This window comes from Ranitomeya variabilis, chromosome 6 (genome assembly GCF_051348905.1).
Source record: "Ranitomeya variabilis isolate aRanVar5 chromosome 6, aRanVar5.hap1, whole genome shotgun sequence".
NCBI lineage: Eukaryota > Metazoa > Chordata > Amphibia > Anura > Dendrobatidae > Ranitomeya > Ranitomeya variabilis.
In genome coordinates, this window is record NC_135237.1 from 406,542,012 (window position 1) to 406,569,300 (window position 27,289).

The 27,289-nt window shown below is 41.1% G+C and overlaps 1 protein-coding gene across 1 annotated transcript in view; it reads left to right on the forward strand.

Annotated features, from left to right (window-relative positions):
* The window catches only part of APCDD1 (APC down-regulated 1), a 150,856-nt gene that overhangs the window by 90,668 nt on the left and 32,899 nt on the right, over positions 1 to 27,289 (forward strand). Inside the window, exon 3 of the mRNA XM_077270191.1 lies at positions 9,940 to 10,471. Coding sequence (XP_077126306.1) covers positions 9,940 to 10,471 — 532 coding nt within the window. The remainder of the gene's footprint in view (positions 1 to 9,939; positions 10,472 to 27,289) is intronic.

Below are 27,289 nucleotides of genomic sequence, written 5' to 3' on the forward strand. Positions count from 1 at the left end.
TTAGGAGGAATGGACCCAAATTCTGACCCAAGTCATTCAGTTCACGGGGCAATGGTACCAAATACTAATAAAATGTATGTAAACTTTTGACTTTGCAGTAAGTAATAAAAATTAATTAAAATATTCTCTCTCATTATTCTAGCATTTGGAAAATATTAATAATTATGGTAATCCTAATTGACCTAGAAGGAAAGGTTTATTCTGATTTCATGTCAGATATTGAGAAAAACATGCATATGTGTCTTTTTATATAGTGTATGTAAACTTTTAGTTTCAACTGTATCTATCTATCTATCTATCTATCTATCTATCTACCTATCTATCTATCTATCTATCTATCTATCTATCTATCTATCTATCTATCCCATATCTATGGCTCATCTATTTGGATTTGGTTTATCTAACTTATTTAGGCATTCCTTACACAAACTATGTTTCAGATTTTGAATATTCATGAAAAAAATGTGAATTTTTATCAATTTTTCATGTTTTTTATTAAGTACCGGTATTTTTACTTGTGTTTTTTATTATGACGGTTTTTAAGTTCTTGAAGTTGTATATAGGAGTATATGATTAAAACCCTAACAGAAACACCATACCTACAGCATGCAGCCATTTAAAAAGTACCTCTTTGCACCCTTCTGTATTAGGCTATGTGCCCACAGCGAGTATTTGATGTGGCAGATTTTGGGCAGCATTTCTGCACCTAAATCAACGTTTTTCACCCATTAACTTGAGTGGGTGGTGAAAAAATGCTGAAAAAACGCACCAAAAACGCAGGTATCATGTATTGCTTCGGGTTTTTTTTGTGCCAAAGCCTGATTCTATGGAATAGTACTTTTTTTCAACACTAAACTTTATCGGCATGCACAAGAGACAAATCTAGCATGCTAAAACCATCACAAAAAATGCATCAAAAAGCCAAAAAAAGTAAGAAAAACCAAGGAAAATATGCTTTTTTCTGCAGCTTCTTTCCTGCTAATAGATCAGGTTTTGCTGAAGAAAAAAACGCTGAAAAAACACCTAGTGTGAACTTACCACAAATGTTGTCTGACAGGTGTATATCATTACATTTATGAAAGCAAGCTGCCATTATGTTTAGAAAGTTGTCTTGAATTTAGAGTTGTATGGAATTGTCGTCCTCCTAGATTTAATATTATTTAATCTAAATTAAAGAGGCTCTTACATCTACACTTTTTTATTAAATCTGTATATATGTACAAGTAAAATAATGTCAGTGTATTAATATACTCACCTACCCCCGCTTTGTCCGGGTTCCAGCGACGTTCTTCTCTTCTCAGTGACGTCGCTGCACTGCAGACTGTCCTGGTCATACTGCTTGCTCTCTGTGTGATTCGGAAGTGACTTTTACAATGTAAGTCTATGGAGCGTCAGAACATAGACTTTTACTGTAAGGCCGGGGTCACACTTAACATACGAAAAAAACGGTCTGAGTCTCCCTGCCAAGAGTCATACAAGTGTTCTCAATTTGGTCTTCCGTGTGTAATGCGTTTGCAATGCAATGATTCGATTTCCTGACATCTATGTATCCGTATGACATCCGTATGACATGCGTATGGCTTTACAATTCTCACTGATTTTTCCCATTGAATTTAATGGCTCAATGGGCTGAAATGAGGAAAATGTGTGCGTATTTGTCGCAAGCTAGATGGATGGTCCGTGTGGTGTCCGAGTTTTTCTCGCACCCATAGGCTTGCATTGGTGAGTCTCGGACGATATATGTATACAATCGCAGCATGCTGCGATCTTACACGCACGCTGAAAATGCCCGAGAAAATAAAGGCTGATGTGAGCTGCCCCATAGATTAACACTGGTCCAAGAGCTATGCGATGTTTTCTCGCATAGCACTAGTCCATATTCTACGGTAGTGTGACGCCGGCCTAAGAGAGACTTGCTGATCACGCATAGAGCAAAGAGAGAGCTGGCTCATTGAAATTGCAGTGAGGTCCCTGAGAAGCGAAGGAGAATGGTGCTGGACACCGGAGAGCAGTGGTAGGATACTATATTAAAACCTTAACGACCAGAGGTATTTTTGGTTTTGCATTTTCATTTTTTTGCTCCTCTTCTTCCCAGAGCCATACCTTTTTCATTTTTTGGTCAAAATGGCCATGTGAGGGCTTGTTTTTTGCACCAGGCGGCGCTCATGGCAGTCTGGCAGTGACAACCATAGATGTCTGCTGGAGACCTCTGGTTGTCATGCCAACCCATCGGTGACCCGCGATCACGTGATGGGGTCACCAATGGGCAGGATTTCCAGCTCGATGGTCGGAAGCGCGAGTTAAATGCTGCTGTCAAATATTGACAGCGGCACTTAACTAGTTAACAGCCACAGGTGGATCGTGATTCCACCCAAGCCTGTTGCGGGCACATTTCAGATGTTTATATATCAGCTGACATGTACCCAGAAAGGTTCAGGCTCAGCACTGGAGCCCGCACCAAACAGGGAGAGTCTGACATCGGCGTACTATTACGCCCGATGTCGGAAAGGGGTTAATACACTCAGACTATATTACATGCATATATACGCACATTTATTAGAAAAAAATTTAGGTGGGAGTGCTGATGACTATTAGGAACTTTACCCCTGACCTCTAAAAATTCACAAGTCTGCAATTTCTGCTGATACCTGACTGGCATGTCATACATTGCTTACCAACAGCTAACGGTCAAGGATCTCCCTTCACAGTTCTACTATTTCACCCCCAAAATGACATGAACTTAAATACATCAACCAGGACTTTTGTGTGATGACAGAATAAAGTTTCATGATCAAATTTTTGCAATACGCTACATGTCTGCTCACGTATTTTTTCTCTACTAAAAATGTTCCAATAATTTCTCTACAGCTTTTAACATGTCTGTTCAGACATATGACATCACTAGCCAAAAATAGTGATCCCTGCTGCCCGTCACTGTCAGAATGTTTACCTGCGTCATCTGCAGTTCGACCACCAAAATAACCCCATGACACTGTCTTAGCACTTGTGCTGGTTTGAAGATTCCTTAGTCAACTTGTGAAGTGGTGGAGGCTTCAGCCACAACAAGCTGTCTCCAGTTTCCTTGTGGTCTGGCATTGGGCACACTAGGGGAAACCTGTCTATAGAGAGTTTCCTTGCTGTCTGGTCCTAAAAGAACTTGGCAAACCATTTCTGTTTCTTTTATATTTATATTTAGAATCAAGTACATTCATTCCTTATGAGGCTGTAACTCACATGTTTTAATTTTGTTGTTGGAGAGGGGGCTCTTTGTGGAATGTACAACCCGTCCTATTATGCTTTGTGGCTATTAATGTATCTGCGCTTTCATTAAAAACTGCATTCCCCACAATTGACATACCACTCAGATTGGATTATATAAACACTTCGATGTTGTGGTTCCATAGAAGAATATGAGATTGTGTTCATGTTTCAGAGAAAAAATAATCTATGGGTTCAGTGAAACAAGACAAAACAATAATGATAAAACTTCAAAGCCCAGACAAAGGCTATCAGCAATGGTTGTCATGATCAGTAATGATTTACAAAGTTTACCTGTTATTACACGGATTTATTTTATTTTTTTAATTTTCATTATTTTATATTTAATTTCTTATATATAGCCACCCATCCTACCTACCAAGGAATTCCTCTCTACTGTTATTATTTTATTACTTAATTACAAATTCTTAATTATTTGTTATGGGTGAACAATGTATACATTGATACATTGTTAATGTCACATCTGGTGTTTACTTGCATAGTTTACACTCAGTTAATTAGTTCCATTTGTTGGAAAAATCCATTAAAAAAATAGCTGATCCCATGGTTTATCTTGTTGCCAAAATTGCGGCAATCAGCTGTAATTTCCGGGTGAACCAGACAGCAAGAATTTAATTCTTTACAGCGTCACCACAGAAGAAATGAAGCACTACAATTTAGCCATTTGCATAAATAAGTAAATAGCAAACCTACTGTGTCTTCCAGAGAAGGAGATTCTTTTTGTAGCCACTATTTGTAGCCAACTATTTGATAAAGGGTCTGAGAGAGGGATTACCCTCCATTGATTTCCAATTTCCTAAAAAGGTTTTTGGAAATCTGTTTTGTAAACCAGACAGACTTTCCTGACATTGCCTATGCAAACCAAACAGCACTAAAAGAATGATAATCAGAGGCGGGCGGACATACCATTGGTGCAACCTATGCAGCTGCATTGGAAGCTCAAGAGGTAAGATGGACCACCCATAATGTGTTGGTGCACCATCTTAGGTGTCAGGTCTGAGTATTCCTACATCATCAGTTTCCTGTAAAGTTGATTGGTCATCGTTGGCCAGTTGAATGGCCACCAAGGTCTCCCAATCTGACCCACTTAGACTTTTATCTTTGGGGTCAACTGAGGGCAATTGTCTATGCTGTGAAGATACGAGATGTGCAACATCTGAAACAACGGACACTGGAAGCCTGTGCTAGCATTTCTTCTGCAGTGTTGCTATCAGTGTGTCAAGAGTGGGAGAAGAGGGTTGCATTGACAATCCAACACAATGGGCAGTACATTGAACAGATTTTATAAGTGGTCATAAACTTGTAAATAACTCAGAAAGAATAAAGTTACGTTAAAACCAAGCACACCATTGTTTTTCTTGTGAAATTCTCAATAAGTTTGATGTGTCACATGACCCTCTTCCCATTGAAAAAAATAAAGTTGGATCCAAAATTGCCGACTTCAAAATGGCTGCCATGGACACCACCCATCTTGAAAAGTTTTCTCCCTCCCATATACTAATGTGCCACAAACAGGAAGTTGATATCACCAACCTTTCCCATTTTATTTATGTGTATCCATATAAATGGCCCACCCTGTATATTAAAGGGAACCTGTCACCCTCCCAAGGCGTTTTTAAGTAAAACAGCCATCTTCAACAGCACTAAAGCTTCATTCTGTGAAGGTGGCTCTCATGTTTAGCATCCCTAGGAATGCTGAAATAATCACTTTTATAAATTTGGCACCATACCTCTCTTGAGTCAGGGAGGTATGATTTCTCCCTGACTTAAGCGCCTCACAGCCGTCCATCATCCCACCGAGCGGTCTCCTCTCTGTCGTGACTTCACTGGCGCCTTCGTGTAGCCAAGGCCCCAGATCCCACCCCGCAGTGTGTTATGATGTATTCACATTGCGGGGTTGGGAATCTGGTGCCTGCACACAGGAGCCGGTCAGCGTGCTCCATTGAAGATAGTGCCGAAGTCTCACGAGACTTCACAAATCTCGCGAGTGTTTGGCACTATCTTCAATGGAGGACAGTGACCCGCTCCACTGTGCAGGTGCCAGATACCCAGCCTCGCAGTGTGAATACATCATAACACACTGCGGGGCGGGATCTGGGGCCTCTGCTGTGCGCAGGCGTGATCTACTTACATCACTTGATGTAAGTTCCAGGGCAGCGCGCACGGCACAGGCCCGAGAAATAATTGCAGAGTGCAGGCGCCGATGACCACACAAGACAGAGAGGAGGTGGCGCCCGGTGGGATGATGGACGGCTGCGAGGCGCTTGAGTCAGGGAGAAATCATACCTCCCTGAATCAATAGATGTATGGCGCCAAATTTATAAAAGTGATTATTTCAGCATTCCAGGGATGCTAAACATAAGAGCCACCTTCACAGAATGCAGCCTTAGTGCTGCTGAAGGTGGCTCTTTTACTTAAAAACGCACAGGGGGGTGACAGGTTCCTTTTAAGTTCCATTATCTCCAGGCAAAATTGTTGGCATTCTCCCAAATTTGCTATATACTTCAGTGAGATATATTTCAAGTTTCTCTGGAACTTCATCTTTGGTGTGAAGCAGATAGACAACTGTATAACTTGAATAATCATAGATATGAGAAAATATTTATTCTTTCCAGGAGTTTGAGTCCTTGTTGGACTCATGTGTGTGCTAAGTCCAGAAGTTATTTGGATTTTGTAGTACTATTCTTAGGACAGGATTTTCTTGACATTTCCCTTTAAAACAGCTAGTACATTTCATTGTCTGATTACACAGATTGACTGTAAAGGCCCCGTCTCACTAAGCGATTTACCAACGATCACGACCAGCGATACGACCTGGCCGTGATCGTTGGTAAGTCGCTGTGTGGTCGCTGGGGAGCTGTCACACAGACCGCTCTCTCCAGCGATCAACGATCAGGGGAACGACTTCGGCATCGTTGAAACTGTCTTCAACGATGCCGAAGTCCCCCTGCAGCACCCGGGTAACCAGGGTAAACATCGGGTTACTAAGCGCAGGGCCGCGCTTAGAAACCCGATGTTTACCCTGGTTACCCAAAAAAACAAACAGTACATACTCGCCTTTCGGTGTCCAGGTCCCTTGGCGTCTGCTTCCTGCTCTGACTGAGATCCGGCCGTACAGTGAGAGCAGAGCGCAGCGGTGACGTCACTGCTGTGCTCTCACTTCTCACTGTACGGCCGGCAGTCAGTGAGAGCAGGAAGCAGACGGCAAGGGACCTGACGGACACCGAAAGGCGAGTATGTACTGTTTTTTTTTTTTTACATTTACGCTGGTAACCAGGGTAAACATCGGGTTACTAAGCGCGACCCTGCGCTTAGTAACCCGATGTTTACCCTGGTTACCAGTGAAGACATCGCTGGATCGGTGTCACACACACCGATTCAGCGATGTCAGCGGGGCCTCAACGACCAAAAAAAGGTCCAGGCCATTCCGACACGACCAGCGATCTCACAGCAGGGGCCTGATCGCTGGTACGTGTCACACATAGCGAGATCGCTACTGAGGTCGCTGTTGCGTCACAAAACTTGTGACTCAGCAGCGATATCGCTAGCGATATCGCTATGTGAGACGGGGCCTTAACACCATCAGCAAGTTGTTTTTTTAACTAACTTTCTTATTGCTTTTGGGCCTCTATGTGCAAGATGTCTGTGCCATACATAGATACCTTTCTTGTGCTGTTTATGTTTAGCAGTGTAAACACTTTCCTTGTATTTTTGATGGTACAACTCATGTTTGTATTTTTCCTTCTGCTAATGCATGACCTTCTTTCGAGATGATACAGCTGTCATCTTTAAATGTAACTTAATTTCCTTGACTTGTGAGTTTCTTCACAGATAATAGATTGCTTTGAAGACTAGGGACATAGACCACGTCCTTTACTGGGATTTTTTTGCTTTGTGTTGGGGAGACTTGACAATTAATGTAACCATCTCATATGCCACTGAATTCATATACTGACCATTAGCGTAGATCAATTGCTCTAACTTACTTTGGTCAAGGTTAGAGAAGCTTCTGTCATTAATCATATGACTAGTTGTCTCAGAGTCTGTACACCATGCATGCTTTGATGTACTTGCATTAACAGTAAATACAGCTTCAGTACTTGAAGTGTCGTATTCTTCAGTAAAGGCACTTTTTACCCTTTGATTTTTTTTTGCTTTTTCATTCTAGCTTTCCAGACTTTACAGTCAGCCTTTAGGTGCCCTTATTTCTTGCAGACAAAACACTCACGTGTTTCCTTCCAATTACTTTTATTTTTGTATATATATTGGGTTTTTAAAGCGGATTCTGCTTTGGACACCCCACTGCTACTTACACTTTCTGCCTTTCGCTTATACTCATCTACAAGCTTTCCTCTGATATACTCCAATGTAAGCTCATAATCTGATTGTGAATCTAGTGTAGTTACAAGTGTGTCATAGCTTTCTGGAAGACTACTTAGTAGTGCAGCAACATGGAAATCCTTGAGCTCTTCATCAATGCCCAGCAGACACTCCACAATTTCTAGAGTGTTTACTATGTAATCTTACGAAACGAACGAGAGGAAGATGTCTCTCTTGTGCTGCTGCAGATGAATCCACAATGATTTCCAACAGATAAAATGTATTCATAAAAATAGGTTTTCAGGGTCAACACGTTTCGAGACCGCTCAGGACCCCTTCATCAGGACTGACACCAGGTTTGTGTCCTGATGAAGAGGTCCTGTGCGGCCTCAAAACACATTGACCCTGTAAACTTGTTTTCATGAATACATTTTATCCGTTGGAAACCATTGTGGAATCATCAGCGGCAGTGCAGGAGTGACATCTCCCTCTCGATCGTTTCGTATTGTTTGGTCCTTCTAGTGACTGATGTCCTTGCAGCAGCTGATATCTATGTCTTGCCAGTTACATGCTGCTTTGTAGCAACTGTTATAAGGTGAGTGTATCCCTTTCCTGCCACATTTTTGCTACCAGTTAAGACCCTATTGCGCTTTCTTTCCTTCCCAGTTTCGTTGTTTGCATCTTATGTAATCTTGACACTTATTGCATATCTTGGCCCTTATTTATCTTAAACTGATACAGCTTTCTCATTAAATAGAGCTTATTTCTGAGATGTATACTTTCATGCACTTTCTGCAGCTGTTCCCACATTTCTTTTGCAGTTTCACATTTACACACATGCTCAATCTGATCATCATCCATACTGAGTGAGATGGTGTTTTGTGGTTTTGGATCATACTCTTCCCAGTCTTCTGGTAGAGGGTCACGTCTAGACTTCTGGGTGCATTTCCACGTGCCTTATTTTATTAGCAGCATTTTTACCTTGAATTTTCAGGATTGGTAGTTCTGGTTAGTCAGATTTGGCACTGTGAACTTCACAGAGTTGCTGCTGGTGGCCATCTTTGCATGTTATTCTTAGTACACTGCTGTTCTCTGGGTCTTTGGGTTTCTGGGCCCATAACCAGTTGGCAGCAGCTTAATCTCTGTACTGTCCTGCCGTTCAACAGTGAATATATATATTTATTCAGGAACAAAGATAACAAAGCTTACAACTGGTATTCATTATAGCTTAGGATCCTAGCATCTTTTCTGCCACCTTGCAACGTGAAAGTAAAACTGTTCTCCAGCTACACACACAGTGAACAGAAACCCCCTGTTTTTTAACATTTCTTTAGTGACAAGAATGCTAATGCTGAAGACAGAAACTCATCCACTATTAAACAGAAGTAAATAGTAGGTGATGCAATATATACAATAATAGGCATTATTCTAACAAATGTGTACAGCAGACTTTATTGTAAAGAACCCTATTTCTATTTAGCTGCCAGAATCGCCTTTCCTCCTCACATAATGAATTTTCCCTAATTCTTTGTAAAGTCAGTAGAAGGAATAAATCATGTGCCAGTCCTTTGTATTCACCACCATACATATAAATGATAAATGTGATCACCTCTGAGGCATCTTTTTCCTATGCTGTTCATGCCCAACTTTCCCATCCTCTACCTATAAGATAGACCTTCCATTCTATATAATAGCCTAGTTGCCCACCTTTGCACCGACTATAGCTTTCCAGTATCATTTTTAGTATGTGGAGCCCAAAACTGGTCTCATATTCAAATTTTAGTCTTACGAGGGATTTATAAAGGAGTAACATTACATTGGGGTCATGGGTTATTATCTCTACTTATGTAATAATTTTGGGGTATTATATGTGGTGATGTAGTTAATTCACACTTCTCACTAATCCACATAACTGCCACAAAGTGTTATTCAGCAGAATACTGTAAGGCCATTTGTAATCGGGGGGACGATCAGCCATGTTGGAAGCCAGTCACCAATCTATTGTTTCCCATCCTGTTGATGTAGAGATCTGAAGATGTTGTGCTGTTTGCCCCTCTTTCATAGAAACATGTAGTATGAGCAGCCATGCAAATATTTATGCTAATTAATGCCTTTGGAGTATTAAATGCTGAAAATTGACCCTTTTTTTTAGCTGTCTCTGCTTTTCTGTAGCTAGCACAAGTTTCTTTGATATAGCCTACAAAGCTGGCTATGCAATGGCTTTTTTTTGTTTTAAATTAAATTTAAACTAAATTAATTTGGGGGAATTTGCATTAGCAACCTTACAGCAAGTTTTTGTTATTTAATATATATTAATTCTAAACTATTTTAACAATTCAGATGTGAAGTTCGGTCGGGACCTGAATTTGTCACAAGATCCTACAATTTTTATACCAATAATACCTTCAAAGCATATCAGTTCTACTATGGAGGAAACCACTGTACGAATCCCACCTACACTCTTGTTATTCGGGGAAAGATACGTCTTCGCCAAGCATCATGGATTGTTCGTGGTGGGACTGAGGCTGATTACCAACTTCATCATGTGCAGCTAGTACCTCACAGTGAAACTGTAGCTGAGAACCTCACATGGTTGGTGAATCAGACATGTCCTGGGATCATACTTGCAGATAAGCCGTGGAAAACTGATGTCAGCTATGACTTGTGGAGAGAAGACAACAGTATTAAATGTTTGGAGGCTCTCAATTTTGCAATGCATGAACTTCAGCTTATCCGTGTGGAAAAGCAGTACCTACATCATAACCTGGACCATCTGGTGGAGGAACTGTTCCTTGGAGATATTCACACGGACATCACTCACAGAATGTATTATAGACCATCCAGCTATCAACCAGCTATGCAGAATGCCAAGGTAGATCTCATGTCTCCTTATTTCAAATACTAATACTAGACTATTGTAAATGTAACACTTGTACTCATTTTCTTGACTAACCTAAAGCAGCAAAAGTTCCATGTATAGATACAGCAAACATTTTTTTGATCATTCAAGATCAGATCATTCTGTGTTTTTAGGAGACTTTGTGATGAAGACAGACATAATTAAAATAAAAGGTAAAATACAAAGTGTCAGGTGCCTTGGCCAACGTTTCAGAGTAGTAGTGCCCACTAAACCCCCAATTTGGATGCCATAGAGTTGACCATGTTTTCCCCAGCTGACTAATTGAAAAAGAGCCATTAAGTAGTCAGGGATGCTCCCTAGATAATTACCCAAAAGAAACATGCTGTTAAAGGCTTATTCCCAAAATATCAAGTTATCTTTTATCAATATGATTGGCAATAACTTGCAATTACCAGGGCGTCCGACTGCTGTGTATGGGACTGCTTGAAAGAAAGTTTTGAACCTGTCATTCTCCAGCAGACCCAGTGACAATGAATAGAGATGAGGTTGAGCATGTGCACCTCTGATCCATTCAAGACAAGCCCATGTAGAGGCCCGTTTTCTGGGTTCCAGTAGCTTCTTGTTGAGATCATTGGTAGTCTTAGGGTATGTGCACAGGTTGCGGATTTGCCTGCGGATCCGCAGCAGATTGGACTCTGCGGATTCGCAGCAATTTTCCATCCGGTTTACAGTACCATGTAAACCTATGGAAAACAAAATCCGCAGTGCACATGCTGCGGAAAATACCGCATGGAAACGCTGAGTTGTATTTTCCGCAGCATGTCAATTCTTTGTGCGGAATCGTTTTACACCTGCTTCTCAATAGGAATCCGCAGGTGTTAAAACGCAGATGAAATCCGCACAAAAAACGCCATGCTGTTTAATGAGTACAGACATGGACACCTTAATCAAAAGAAGCCAGTCTGACTATAGATGTAGACAAGAGGGTGCCGAGATAACAGCTGCACCTAGGCTCCAATGTTTGGCAGTCCACATGGTAGGTTGGTGTGCCTTGTTACTAATTTTGCATTAAGATTCACATACAGAAAATTAGTTTTATGTCTTGCAATCAGCTAAATCTTGAGGTCTGACATCTTAAACCCACAACAACTGAAAGGCCCAGGTCCACCACAGTGAGTGATGCTTATAGAAGAGAACTTCTGAATAAATGATCTACCCTTCAGGGCAGCCATATTTCATAATAGTTCATATAGAGAGGGTTTGACAAGCCACATTACATTTTGTCTCCTAATCTCAGAGCAGCTTACTGTAAACACAGAGACCCTGCTACGCATTGAGGACTAGTAAACTTGTTCCATATTTATGAGCTCTGTCCCCACCACTGATTCTGGCAGCTTTGTGCCTATGCACAGGGTACCCAGAAAGTTGGAGTAAGTGGTGGCTAGCACTGCAGCCTTGCAGCGCTAGGGTCCTGGGTTCAAATCCCGCCAAGGACAACATCCAACATCTGCAAGGAGTTTGTATGCTCTCCCCGAGTTTGCATGTGTTTCCTTCGGTCTCTTCTCACAATCCAAAAACATACTGATAGGGAATTTAGATTGTGAGCCCCAACGGGGACAGTGATGATAATGTCTGTAAAGTGCAGCAGAATAAGATCTTGCTATATAAGCAAAGCATGGTAATGAGAACTGGTAAATCTGCAGCAGATAAAACAGTGATGTTATCAAAACTGCAGAGAGCCCAATAAGTGATATGTCATTGAAATCAGGTTTTCTGCCCCTACATCATGCTGCTCTCAGATGGGGTAGCAAAAACCTGGTGACAGATTCCCTTTAAGACATCATCAGCAGACAGTTACAAAGTAGCCTTTACTACCACTAGTCTCCATTTACTGAGTCTAATTGCTGCTCCCCAGGGACAACACTTAGTAACTGGACACTAATCTTAGTGAGAATATTCAGACACATACATGCTTCCTTAAGCTTTTAACTTCCCCCTCCGGTATTGTGAACATGATAAGACATAGCGTGAAGTGAGGTGCACTGTTTGCCTTTGTGCTGTTATCATTTCATTAAGTTTGCTAAAATAATTATATTCATATAGTTCAGGCAAAAATAATCATTGGAAGGAATTAAAACAACAAGCACTCATAGAGACTAAATATTTAGATTGCTGGGCTGGGGAATGATCAGCGGTGTCTAATTCTCCACTTGCTTGTGGCTTCACTTTGGCTTCAAATGAGTGATAATGAAAGGCCCAGGCTTGCCATGATGTGGAAGGCTGCCATAACCACAAAATCAGCCTTCAGGAAAATTGGCCACGCTCCAGACTCTCGCAGACCTGATCTGATAAATTCACCTCTCATGCTAAACATAAAGAGTAGCATAGCAGGTTGTGCGCCCTTCCAAGATTCCATATTAGTAGATTTCTTGGTTTTCTAATTACTACATATAAATTAAATTCAACACTGTCCGTTGAGGATGTTTCAACTCTTTCACTATCTTGAGTGTTTGTTAATTGTATACCTCTGGTGGGAAGACATTATGGAGACTTCTGTCTAGCCTAAGGGTCCATGGGTTTGGCTAGTCTGTCTGCACTGTCTCACACCGGGTGTCATCATGTGGGTCTTTACAGGGCACCAAATTCTCTTCCAGAAGCTTTGCGTCCAGGGAAAAATTGATATGTAATAAGGTATACATTGCAGCAGGCCATATTTTTCCCTCACAGATACCTACAAAGCCTGGAGGCACTTCAAAATACAGTTTGTAGATGGAGGCACTACAAAAGACAATATGGGCTCATATAGATAAACATCATATTCAAGATGTTATTATTACACATCTGCAATTTTGGTAGAAGGGTGAGATTATTTTCAGGGCTTGTGTGCCATGACATGACTGCATAATTTCAGTGCTATGACCTCACTGCTTGTCTGTACCTTTGCTAAGAGCATTGTTCTTGCACTCTACTATCACTCATACTACAATGACACTGTGCACTCTATCCCTGTAACATTACTTCACTGTGTGCATTATGGGGCAATTTCAGGCACAGCAATCCTAACCTCTTCATTTGCAGGCCTCTCTTGCTTCTGAAATGGTCTTGAATTCACTTTCTTCAATACGTCTTGTTGGTTTTCTGAAGACAATCACGTGATTTTTCATAATTGTTTGTAATGAAGTTTTTCCTCTGTACAGCACATTACTAACCATATCTAGGTCAAATGTTTCTTTAGAAACAGATTGAGATCCCCAACATAGTAGAGGTTTTCTTTTATGTTCTGGATATAAATGATTTTGTTTGATCTCTGTGCTCTTAGCAATGTAGAAGTCAGCCGGGTTCACAGCTCTACACATTTTAATGATATGATAGTCCTTGCTAGTTGCAACAGGAATCTTTCAGATCAAGATAACCCCGTATGCTGCATTAAAGTTCCCCTTTCAAAGCCAAAAATTTATTTTTATTTTTTTTTAATACATGGATATCAGAAGTAGATTTATGCTGTCGGACTCTGTCATAAATGAAAACTGAAAGCAAAAGAGAAACCCTATTGTCCAGAAATAGTCCTGTATAAATAGAAATGTATTTCTATGAACTTTATAAACAAATTATTATATGTTATAGTGTTGCAGCTGATCAAAATGTAACAGGAGAGAAGGTTCATAATGCAATAAGCTAACGGAGCACATTGATGTTACACCTAGGGTAGAGGCATGGCATGTGCATTTGAAGTGTGTCCCTTACATTTGCCCTATTTCTATAGACTTGCATGTCTGTCGTGAGCTACCGTTATAAATGAAAAATAAGTCTCATATTTAAAAGTGTAGTATCAAATAAAGATAAAGGCTTTATAAAAACAATAAGAATGCATGCCAAAAGTCATATAAAGAGGAAAAGGGTCACTAGTCTGGTATAAGGTTGGCTAATGAGGTCTAGTTTTATACCAGTCTTGATGAACAGTGCGGTGGAGTAAGATAACAATAAGAGACGTGTGCCTGTTAATGACTTTGTGAATCTTTCAGCTGCCATGCACCAGGGATGGAATAGCATGACAGTTCAATTTCTATAATACTTTACATCACTTTTGTGACATTAATTATGATGAAAGTGCCTGCTCCGCTTGAACACTGTCCCAACTGAGCTCCATCCACTTTTTGAAAACTTTGCCCAGCTTGCCTGAACTTACGTGAAAATGCCAAAAGTCACAAAATTTGACACCAGGAAATTGGCAAAAACATGATGAATCGGGGCCTTTCCCTGGTTTCAGCAGGACCAACATCAAAAGCACATCACTTGGGATTGACAAAAAGCGCACATAGGGCATTCAGCAAATAGCATGTGGTTTTATTACATTTTTGATCACATTGTGATCCTGTGAAACCTCAGCACTTGGATAGTTGAGTTGGATAAAATCAATGTCAATATGTGCCAAAATGGAGAAATTAAGAAAAATTACACACTGAGTGAAGCAATAGCATATGCTGAAAAAGTACTGTATAGAGAGTACCAAGGAATAGGGTTAGCAATAGGTACCGTATTTTCCGGCGTATAAGACGACTGGGCGTATAAGACGACCCCCCAACTTTTCCAGTTAAAATATAAAATCTTCTTAAAAGTCGGGGGTCTTCTTATATGCCGTATGTCGTCTTATAGGGCCGGTGACTAATGTGCCTTTTGGGTGGGAGTGGTCCCGATGACGACGAGGGGGCGTCTCACAGGAAAGTGTGAGTGGACTATCCCCCATTACCTCATCGTAGCGCTGAAGCGTGGGGTCTCTGCTGGGAGCGGCGGCTCCTCTTTGTGCCGCGTGGGTGCTGTGGGGCGGCGGCTCCTCTTCTGCAGTGTGGGGCCTCTGTGCTGTGGGGCGGCGGCGGCGTATTTTCATGCAGTCAGTCGGGGCTCCTCCGGCATCTTAAAGCCCGGAGGCCCTGCCGGCAGCTCCATTGCTACAATGCGGTGGCCTCCGGGAAAATGGCCGCTAGGGGCGGCGCATGCTCAGATTCAGATCTCGTCCCGAGATCTCGGGAGACGAGATCTGAATCTGAGCAGCGGCCATTTTCCCGGAGGCAGCTCCATTGCTGCAATGCGGTGGCCTCCGGGAAAATGGCCGCTGGGGGCGGCGCATGCTCAGATTCAGATCTCGTCCCGAGATCTCGGGAGACGAGATCTGAATCTGAGCAGCGGCCATTTTCCCAGAGGCCACCGCATCATAGCAATGGAGCTGCCAGCGGGGTCTCCGGGCTTTAAGGAGATGCCGGAGGAGCCCCGACTGACTGCATGAAAATACGCCGCCGCCACCCCACAGCACAGAGGCCCCACACTGCAGAAGAGGAGCCGCCGCCCCACAGCACAGCACCCACGCGGCACAAAGAGGAGGAGCAGCAGCCGCCGCTCCCAGCACAGAGACCCCACGCTGCAGCGCTACGATGAGGTAATGGGGGATACTCCACACACTTTCCTGTGAGACGCCCCCTCGTCGTCATCAGGACCACTCCCCCCCCCACCCACCATATACACCCAGCGTACAAGACGATACCCGGCGTATAAGACGACCCCCGACTTTTAAGAAGATTTTCAGGGGTTAAAAAGTCGTCTTATACGCCGGAAAATACGGTACATTTATATACGGTACTTGTTTATGGAAATAAATGGCAGACCATTCGGAAACAAGATCATTAAGTAAAGAGGAACAACAAGGTCAATAGAGATGAAAAGACTGTAATTATGAAGGGTAAAACATTATGTTTATTGAGACAAAAAAGAAGTGGTAAAAGGGTGGCACTGACAACATACAGTGAGTGCCTGCACACCAAAAGTGACCAGGTATTACTAACAAGAATCAAGGATAATGGATCAAATATACAGGGTGACAATATAGTACAAAATGGTAGTAATATAGTATAATTACAAAGTGTAAGTTGTGCATATAAAAGGTAAAAAAACTGTAAGTGATGTATCAACAATTGTAGAGAGTGTATATGTATATATATATATATATATATATATATATATATATATATATATATATATATGTATATTAGTCAAACATATATAAGTGATATTGTCTCCAACATGTCACTTTAAAAGTGGAGTGTAGACAGTCCATGAATGGTAACTGTATATTCTGTGCCTGTATACAGACAATGGTAAGGAAATAAAAGGTTAACCAATAGGCTACATAGGAAATCAAAGTGTTGTATGGTTTGTGTGTAAATAGCACTTGGGAAAATAGTTGTCAGGAACAGGGAGAATGAGTATATACAGTTATAGGGCCACAATGGGTAATCACATGAGAATACATATATATATATATATATATATATATATATATATATATATATATATATCGTATATATATATATATCGTATATATATATATATATATATATATATATATATATATATATATATATATATATATATATACAGAGAATCGGGGAAGAGCTGTATATAATTGTCCACAGAGAAGGAGTAAAATGTTTATTTACACAGTGCCATTATGTGGACCTGCTAGATAGTACTAGATGTTTGAAAGCAAAAGCAACGATACCAGCGATGTTTTACACTGGTAACCAGGGTAAACATCGGGTTACCAAGCGCAGGGCCGCGCTTAGTAACCCGATGTTTACCCTGGTTACCAGCGTAAAAGTAAAAAAAACAAACAGTACATGCTCACCTGCGCGTCCCCCAGCGTCTGCTTCCTGACACTTACTGAGCGCCGGCCCTAAAGTGAAAGTGAAAGCACAGCGGTGACGTCACCGCTGTGCTGTTAGGGCCGGAGCTCAGTCAGTGTCAGGAAGCAGACGCTGGGGGACGCGCAGGTGAGCATGTACTGTTTGTTTTTTTTACTTTTACGCTGGTAACCCGGGTAAACATCGGGTTACTAAGCGCGGCCCTGCGCTTAGCAACCCGATGTTTACCCTGGTTACCCGGGGACCTCGGCATCGTTGGTCGCTGGAGAGCGGTCTGTGTGACAGCTCTCCAGCGATCAAACAGCGACGCTGCAGCGATCAGCATCGTTGTCGCTATCGCTGCAGCGTCGCTTCGTGTGAAGGTACCTTTAGTAATACCTGGTCACTTTGGGCGTACAGGCATTTACTGTATGTTGTTAGTGCCTTCCTTTTATCCCTTCTTTTTTGTCTCAATAAACATAATGTTTTACCCATCATAATTACAGTCTTTTCATCTCTTTTGACCTTGTCGTTCGGTTGTTTCTCCTTATTTAAGAAAAGGGAAAAATGCAGATATGATTGTGGTTCCCCAGAGGAAGAGGTCTGTTTGAAACACGTTGGGAATAAACTACAATCAATTTCAATTCATCTGAATCCTGTGAATTCTTCACCAGCAGGACAGCACATCCACATTTCTCCCTTTTGGTAAAAGCGCACCACATGAACAGAGTATATTAATATAAGCCACTGATCTTAGGATACAAAGAAAAATGTTTACATTTAATTAACCTTAGCAAGACAAGCTTTCAACTCCTGCCTAAAATGAAGGCTGTGCTATCTTTGGCAAACTTGTTTTTTTGCATCCACATTCAGGAGGAGAAAAAAAAAATTGTAGATATCTTTTGAAAATGTCCTGTTTTAAACTTTTCATGTTTATAGATAACTAGCTGAAGAGCCCGGCGTTGCCTGGGCATAGTAAATATCTGTGGTTAGTTATAGCACCTCACTTCTCTTATTTTCCCATCACGCCTCTCATTTTCCCCATCACATCTTTCATTTTCCCCCTCACATCTCTCATTTTCTCCCTCACACCTCTCATTTTCCCCCTCACTCCTCTTATTTTCCCCCTCACTCCTCTCATTCCCCCCTAACACTTGTCATTTCGACCTTACATCTGTCATTTTCCGATCACTCCACTATTTTCCCTCACTCCTCTCATTTTGCACTCACACCTTTTCATTTTCACCTCACACCTCTCATTTTCACCTCAGTATATACATGTTTGTCATCTCCCTTATATATAGTATACACCTGTATGTCATCTCCCCTGTATATAGTATATACCTGCTGTGTGTCATCTCCCCTGTATATAGTATATACCTGTATGTCATCTCCTATATATAGTATATACCTGTATGTAATCTCCTCCTGTATATAGTATATACCTGTGTGTCATCTCACCTATATATAGTATATATCTGTGTGTCATCTCCTCCTGTATATAGTATATACCTGTATGTCATCTCCTCCTATACATAGCATATACCTGTATGTCATCTCCTCCTGTATATACTATATACCTGTAGGTAATCTGCTCCTGTATATAGTATATACCTGTGTGTCATCTCCTCCTGTATATAGTATATACCTGTATGTCATCTCCTCCTGTATGTAGTATGTACCTGTATGTCATCTCCTCCTCTATATAGTATATACCTGTATGTCATCTCTCCTGTATATAGTATATATCTGTGTGTCATCTCCTCCTGTATATAGTATATGCCTGTGTGTCATCTCCCCTGTAAATAGTATATACCTGTGTGTCATCTCCTCCTGTATATAGTATATATCTGTATGTCATCTCCTCCTGTATTAGACCTCGTTCACACGTTATTTGGTCAGTATTTTTACCTCAGTATTTGTAAGCTAAATTGGCAGCCTGATAAATCCCCAGCCAACAGTAAGCCCACCCCCTGGCAGTATATATTAGCTCACACATACACATAATAGACTGGTCATGTGACTGACAGCTGCCAGATTCCTATATGGTACATTTGTTGCTCTTGTAGTTTGTCTGCTTATTAATCAGATTTTTATTTTTGAAGGATAATACCAGACTTGTGTGTGTTTTAGGGCGAGTTTCGTGTGTCAAGTTGTGTGTGTTGAGTTGCGTGTGGCGACATGCATGTAGCGACTTTTGTGAGATGACTTTTGTGTGGCGACATGCGTGTAGCAACTTTTTGTGTGTCGAGTTGCATGTGACAGGTTAGTGTAGCAAGTTGTGTGCAGCAAGTTTTGCGCATGGCGAGTTTTGCGTGTGGCGAGTTTTATGTGTGGTTCCTTTTGAGTATGTGCATGTTTTGTGTGAGGCAACTTTTGCATGTGTTGCAACTTTTGTGCATGTGGCAATTTTTCCGCGTGTGCAAGTTTTGCGTGTGGCGAGTTTTCCATGAGGTGAGTTTTGCACATGTGGCGAGTTTTGCATGTGGAGAGTTTTGCGCGTGGCAAGTTTTGAGTGGCAACTTTTGTGTTTCGACTTTTATGTGGCGAGGTTGGTGTATGTGTGGTGAAATGTGCGCTGAGGGTGGTATATGTGTTTGAGCACGTGGTAGTGTGTGGCGCATTTTGTGTGTGTGTTCATATCCCCGTGGTGGTGTGGTGATTATGCCATGTCGGGGCCCCACCTTAGCAACTGTACAGTATCTACTCTTTGGCGTCATCGCTCTCATTCTTTAAGTCCCCCTTGTTCACATCTGGCAGCTGTTAATTTGCCTCCAACACTTTTCCTTTCATTTTTTCCCCATTATGTAGATAGGGGCAAAATTGTTTGGTGAATTGGAAAGCGCGGGGTTAAAATTTCACCTCACAACATAGCTTTGACGCTCTCGGGGTCCAGACGTGTGACTGTGCAAAATTTTGTGCCTGTAGCTGCGACGCCTCCAACACTTTTCCTTTCACTTTTTCCCCATTATGTAGATAGGGGCAAAATTGTTTGGTGAATTGGAAAGCGCGGGGTTAAAATTTAACCTCACAACATAGCCTATGACGCTCTCGGGGTCCAGACGTGTGACTGTGCAAATTTTTGTGGCTGTAGCTGCGACGGTTCAGATGCCAATCCCGGACATACACACATACACACATACACACATTCAGCTTTATATATTAGATGTCATTTGTGGCTAAGCATAAGTGTTTATATATCGAATGAAAGAATTTAATGCAGATTTCAAAGCAAAAACACAATTCAACTATCTGCAATACAAGAAAAGAAAAGTTATACTTACGAAAAAGCAAGAATGCTGTATTATGTGAATTTGGTTCTTCCAATGCTAAAACTGCAAAACAAGTTAGCAGAACAAAAACTAAATCTGAATCATGAAAAGTGCTGTTTATGTTATCAGAAAACAAAGTCACTAATGACAACGCAGGAAAATGGTGAAAAAAATTGCAAAATGTATTGATGACTGAAGAATAAAAAGAATGCGACTAGAAGACAGAAAAATGTCATCTTTGGTCATCAGAGGTGTTCATGTCAATTAAGGAACATTAATGAATAGTCCACTATATCGATCATAGACATGATTGTTTGTTAACCTACATTGGCATATGAACATATTCACCCCCTTGGCCCTTGGCTTTTTAACTATTTTGTTACATTACAACTTGTGTTTAAATATTTTTATAATCTGAATTGTGTGTGATGCATCAGCAGTAAATCGTCCAAGTCGCTGAAGTGAGAAAAATATAGGCATAAATTAAATTTATAGGATCAACTAACTAAAAATTGGCATGTGCATATGTATTGACCCCTTTTGCTCTGAAACCCTTAAAAATTTCTGGTGCAAGCAATTACCTTCATAAGCCACATACTTGGTGAAAGGAAGTCCACCTGTGTGCAATGTTAGTGTCACATGGTCTGTCAGTATATACACACCTTTCTGAAAGGCCACAGAGGCTGCAGCACAATTAAAGCAAGAAGCATCACTAACAAAACAACATTATTTAGACCAAGGAGATTTCCAAACAAGTCAGGGACAAAGTTGTTGAGAAGTACAATTCAGGTTGGGTTATAAAAAAAAATCCCAATCTCTGATGATTCCCCAGGAGCACCATCAAATCCATTATCATCAAAATGGAAAGAACATGGTCCATAACACAGCTCATCACCCCAGGGACACCATCCATACAGTGAAACATGGTGGTGGCAGCATCATGCTGTGAGGATGTTTTTCAGCAGCAGGGACAGGGAAAATGGTCATAGTCAATGGAAAGATTGATGGTGCGAAATACATGGCTATTCTTGAGCAAAACCTGCTTCAGTCTGTAAGTGATTTGAGACTGGGATGAAGGTTCACCTTCCAACAAGACAATGACCCAAAGCATACTGCTAAAGCAACACTCAAGAGGTTTAAGGAGAAAATGTTTTGGAGTGGCCTAGTCAAATCACAGACCTTACTCCAATTGAGAATATGTGTTCAAACTTAAAGATTGCTGTTCACCAGAGGAAAGCATCTACCTTGAAGAAGCTGGAGCAGTTTTGCCTTAAGGAGTGGAGAACAATCCCAGTGATGTGCAAAGCTCATAGAGACTTATCCAAAGCGACTTGCAACTGTAATTGCTGAAAAAGGAGGCTCTACAAAGTACTGACTTTAGGGGGTGAATAATTATGCACACTGAAGTTTTCAGTTATTTTGTCCTATTTGCTGTTTGTTTCACAGTAAAAAGAAAAACAAATGTTCTTTACATAAGCTGATGCAAACCCTAAAAAAACAGTGAGATTCCAGGTTGTGAAGTAGCTAAACACTAAAAATGCCACGGTGGGTGAATACTTTCGCAGGCCACTGTACATCAGTGCCATAAATTACTTAAAAGAAAATATGTGATGAAAGTTTGATTTTGTAGCTATGGATGAATATATAAGAGATCCACTAGCCAAACAACAAATAACCTTAGGGGAGAAATTATTTAAAAAACTCAAAAAAACAAAACCCCACTAAAAACAATACCTGTAATTCATCACTATTAAAACTATTTTTATTGTATAAAAGACACAATAAAACTTGGCAAGGAAATGGTATAATCAATAGCACCAGTGACAATTAAACAATATGAGCATATTACGGTAATTAAATCTAATTAGTGGCATGTATACGTATACCCAGACAGATGTGACCAAGTACAGGGGTTCATTAAAGAAAGGGATCCAAATATATTAAATATTACTCACTTTAAGTTCCAAAAAAATAAAAAGAGTAGTAGTAAAAACTATTCCTCTTAAACTCTATTGAGTGACCTACTTGACCGTGGAGTTGGGTACTCTAAGTGATATGATATGGCGCCTACCTCAATATGATCTATCCCTAAATCACTCTTGTGAGGTCCTTAACACAGACATTAAATCTCATCTATATATATAATTGTCTAAGGGGTACTTCCGACTGTTTGTCTGTAACTTCCGTAACGGAAATCCCGGGTCGCTGATTGGTCGCGCCCGGCCGGTTGCGACCAATCAGCGATATTGGGGTGGGATTTACCGCTTCACTTTTTACTATTGATGCTGCCTATGCAGCATTAATAGTAAAAACATATCATGTTAAAAATAATAAAAAAACAAACATTATATTCTTACCTTCTGCCATCCGCCGCCGTCCGTGCCAGCCTTTGCCGCTCCTCACAATGCTTCAGTCCCAAGAATGCATTGCGGCAATGACCCGAGATCACATGGCAGTCTCGCGAGACCGCTACATGATCATGTGTTATTGCCACAAGGCATTACTGGGAACGGAGCATCGCAACGAGCATCGCTAAAGACCTCGGCTAGATCCGGGGGCCGACGGAATGTGAGTATATAACTATTTTTTATTTTCATTGTTTTTTTAACAGGGATATGGTGCCCACATTGCTATATACTACGTGGCTGTGTTATATACTGCATGGGCTGTGTTATATACTGCGTGGGCTGTGTTATATACTGCGTGGGCTAGGTTATATACTATGTCGCTGTGCTATATACCATGTTGGCTGTGCTATATACTATGTGGCTGTGCAATATACTACGTGGCTGTGTTATATACTACGTGGCCTGTGTTATATACTACCTCACTGTGCTATATACTATGTGGGCTGTGCAATATACTGCATGGGCTGTGTTATATACTACCTTGCTGTGCTATCTACTATGTGGCCTGTGCTATATACTATGTGGCTGTGCAATATACTACATGGCTGTGTTATATACTATGTGGGATGTGTTATATACTACCTTGCTGTGCTATATACTACATGGGCTGTGCTATATACTACGTGGGCTGTGCAATATACTACATGGCTGTGTTATACTACGTGGGCTGTGCTGTATACTATGTGGGCTGTGTTATATACTGCGTGGGCTGTGTTATATACTGCGTGGGCTGTGTTATATGCTGTGTGGGCTGTGTTATATACTGCATGGGCTGTGTTATATACTGCATGGACTGTGTTATATACTGCATCGCTGTGCTATATACTACATAGGCTGTGTTATATACTACATGGCTGTGCAATATACGACGTGGCCTGTGTTATATACTGCGTGGGCTGTGCTATATACTACATGGGCTGTGCTATATACTACGTGGCTGTGCTATATACTACGTGGCTTTTTAATATACTATGTGGGCTGTGTTATATACTGCGTGGGCTGTGCTATATACTACATAGGCTGTGCTACATACTACGTGTTGGTTGTGCCCGGCCGGCCGCAAACTATCAGCGACAGGCGCAGTCCAGCCGCGAATTGGCGCGGGATTTGAACCACGCTTCGCTGATTAGTCGCGCCCGACTGGCCAAATCCTGTGTATTCATTGCATTATTCTAAAATCTTCATAAATAAACTACATACATATTCTTGAATACCCGATGCATTAGAATCGGGCCACCATCTAGTAATCCTGATAAATAAATTAAAATAATCATCACATAATCCTAATAAACCATGTCCTATAGAAATATTTAGAATACTCACACAAAGCCCTGACGCACTGTGTCACATTGAATACTCTATGTACCATTGACTGTGGGACATTGTATTAGTAATAGGAGATTTATTGTGCTATATAGTCTTCCAGGATAATCATATTTAAGATTTTTGTCGCTAGGGACAATTAGAGATAGACCATGTTGAGCAGTGGCGCCATATTGCATTATCTGGGTGCAAATCTTCCCTGTCAGGCAGTGTCACAAAATAGGGTTTAATAGTTTTAGTACTATTCCTCTTATTTTTAGAACCTTTAGTGAAAAAGCTAGAGTTTCATCCAGAAAAAGTGTGATTATTTTTTTTCTCATTTGTCATCTGTGTCCTGTCCATTTTTTTACAGCAGCAGAAATGTATCATTTAAAGGCCATTTACAGTTTCCTATGTTACAGGAATGTATCCTTAAAAATCGGATTCTGTACAATGGCTCTATATAGCATCTGATTTTTTTCACGCACCCGTAGACTTGAATGGGTGAGTCTTAATCGATTTTCAGAAGAAACTAGTGCATGCTGCGATTTATTCTAAAAAATATGGTCATGTGAAGATATTGGACCCATTTCATCATAAGGGGGTGCACTGGAGTCAGACACTCCAGATTCAAGAAGAGGTGTATGCAATCGAAACCTGAAACAATAAAGACCTGAACCCTGTAGAAAAATTTGCGGCACTAATTGAAAATGTTCGTTCACATTAGAAGTACATCAAGTAAAAGGCAAATATTGAGCAAGCTATACTTTCTTCTTGCCACCAAAAAATAGGGAAGGAAGAGCTTCACACACTTGTTTACTCAATGATACATCACTCTGATCCTGTTTTAAAGAAAAAGGCTACCCTAGTGATACCCACTGTGTATGCATTGCCTAAAGTGGTACGAAGCACATTTAGCAGTCTCCAGTCTGAATGATTATCTGCCATCTTCAATCTACTAATCGAGGTTAACCCACATAGCATGAGAATGCAAAAGTATCATTAGCTGAAGGTTCATCCTGATAACCATACATGTTTGGGAAAAAATCCACCATGTCCCATTCTTCAAAAGATATTTGGAAGCCCCTATAAATAATCCCTTATTTTTAGATCCTTTTGATTTTGGTGACATCCATTAATATTAACCCCTTAGTGACAGAGCCAATTTTGTCCTTAATGACCAAGCTAATCTTTACAATTCTGACCACTGTCAGTTTATGAGGTTATAGCTCTGGAACGCTTCAACGGATCCCACTGATTCTGAGACTGTTTTTTCGTGACATATTGTACTTCACGGTAGTGGTAAATTTCTTCGATATGACTTGCTTTCATTTATGAAAAAAAAGTACATTTGGCAAAAATTTAGAAAGTTTAGCAATTTGCAAACTTTACATTTTTGTGCCCTTAAGTCAGTCATATCACACAAAATAGTTAATAAATAACATTTCCCACATGTCTACTTTACATCAGCACAATTTTGGAAACATAATATTTTTTGTTAGGAAGTTATAAGGGTTAAAAGTTGACCAGCAATTTCTCATTTTTCAAACAAAATTTACAAAACCATTTTTTTAGGGACCACCTCACATTTGAAGTGAGTTTGGGGGGTCAATATGACAGAAAATACCCCAAAGTGACACCATTCTAAAAACTGCACCCCTCAAGGTGCTCAAAATCACATTCAAGTAGTTTATTAACCCTTCAGGTGCTTCACGAGAACTAAAGCAATGTGGAAGGAAAAAATTAACATTTTACTTTTTTCATAAAAAATTTACTTTAGACCCAAACTTTTTTATTTTCACAAGGGATACCCCATATGTGGGGGATAGCCACTGTTTGGGTGCATGGCAGGGCTCAGAAGGGAGGAAGCACCGTTTGACTTTTTGAACGCAAAATTGGCTGGAATCAATGGCAGGTGCCATGTCACGTTTGGAGACCCCCTGATGTACCTAAACAGTGGAAACTCCAAATCCTAACTCCAACCCGAACATAGCCCTACCCTTGGCCTTAATCCCAACCATAACCCTAATCCCAACTCTAACTTTAAGCAACACCCTAACCCCAACACCCTAACCATAACCCCAACATATCTGAAACCCCAACACAACCGAAACCCCAACCGTAACCCCAGCACCACCCTAACCCCAACACAACCCTAACCATAACCCCAACCCTAACCCTAGCCCCAACCCTAACCCTAGCTCTAACCCTAGCACCAATCCTAACTCTAGCCCCATTACTAACCCTAGCTCTATCACAGTGATCAAAATGAACCAATAGGAAATATCTCCTATTGTTGCCGGGTGCAGGCTGGCAGATCTCTGTGGGTGCACTGCGCATGCGCCCACCATTTTCTTCCAGGAATAAGATGCCAAGGGCCGGGGGACATAGCCGGAGGGTCCAGGTCCAAAGCTACCAAACGTACTGGGGGTGGCTTGGGGGACCTCATTTCTCTCTCTCCTGTTATGCTAGATCATATGAGAGGAGAGAGAAATGAATGGGAAATCTGATTTTTTTTATTGCGATCACCATTGTTCGGTGAATAACATTGATCACAAGACTGGGGATGGTAAAAACTGACCCAAATCATGTTCTCCAAGACCCGGAGATTTTCTGACGCTGGGGGGCGCTATAACCTTATTTCTCATCACCGCTAAAAAGCGGCGCTGAGGAATAAGTGCCCTTAACTGCCACCGTTAAAAGGTGTATTGGCGGTCGTTAAGGGGTTAATGTAATGTATACACACAGCTTTAGTGATAGTGATATAACTCTGTTGTCGGGTGACCCTGACCCAGGGGCTCCTTCCCTGTCCCTAACACTAGCTCGCCCTGCTCCCTGGGTTACTTCTGAAGTTGAAGATGGCAGGGCCACCTACCTTGCCTTATCTCCTGAATCTGCCCTCTGTCTGTACACTCCCCCCTCCCACGGAAGAGGGGAGTAGTTGTGCACCGCAGTGCACCAACCAGATGAACAAGGTAATATGAATAGGGGAAATGGAAAATACCAGGAATACAAATATTCATTCACATATGAAATTAACAGATGTAACAAAGAAATGCATCGGGAGTGGAGGATAGGGTAAAACCAAAATAGGAGAAGAAAAGGAAATTATCACACTTACTGAACCAAGCAACAGTCACTGATAAATCCACCAAACGCCTTTTCATATAACTACCA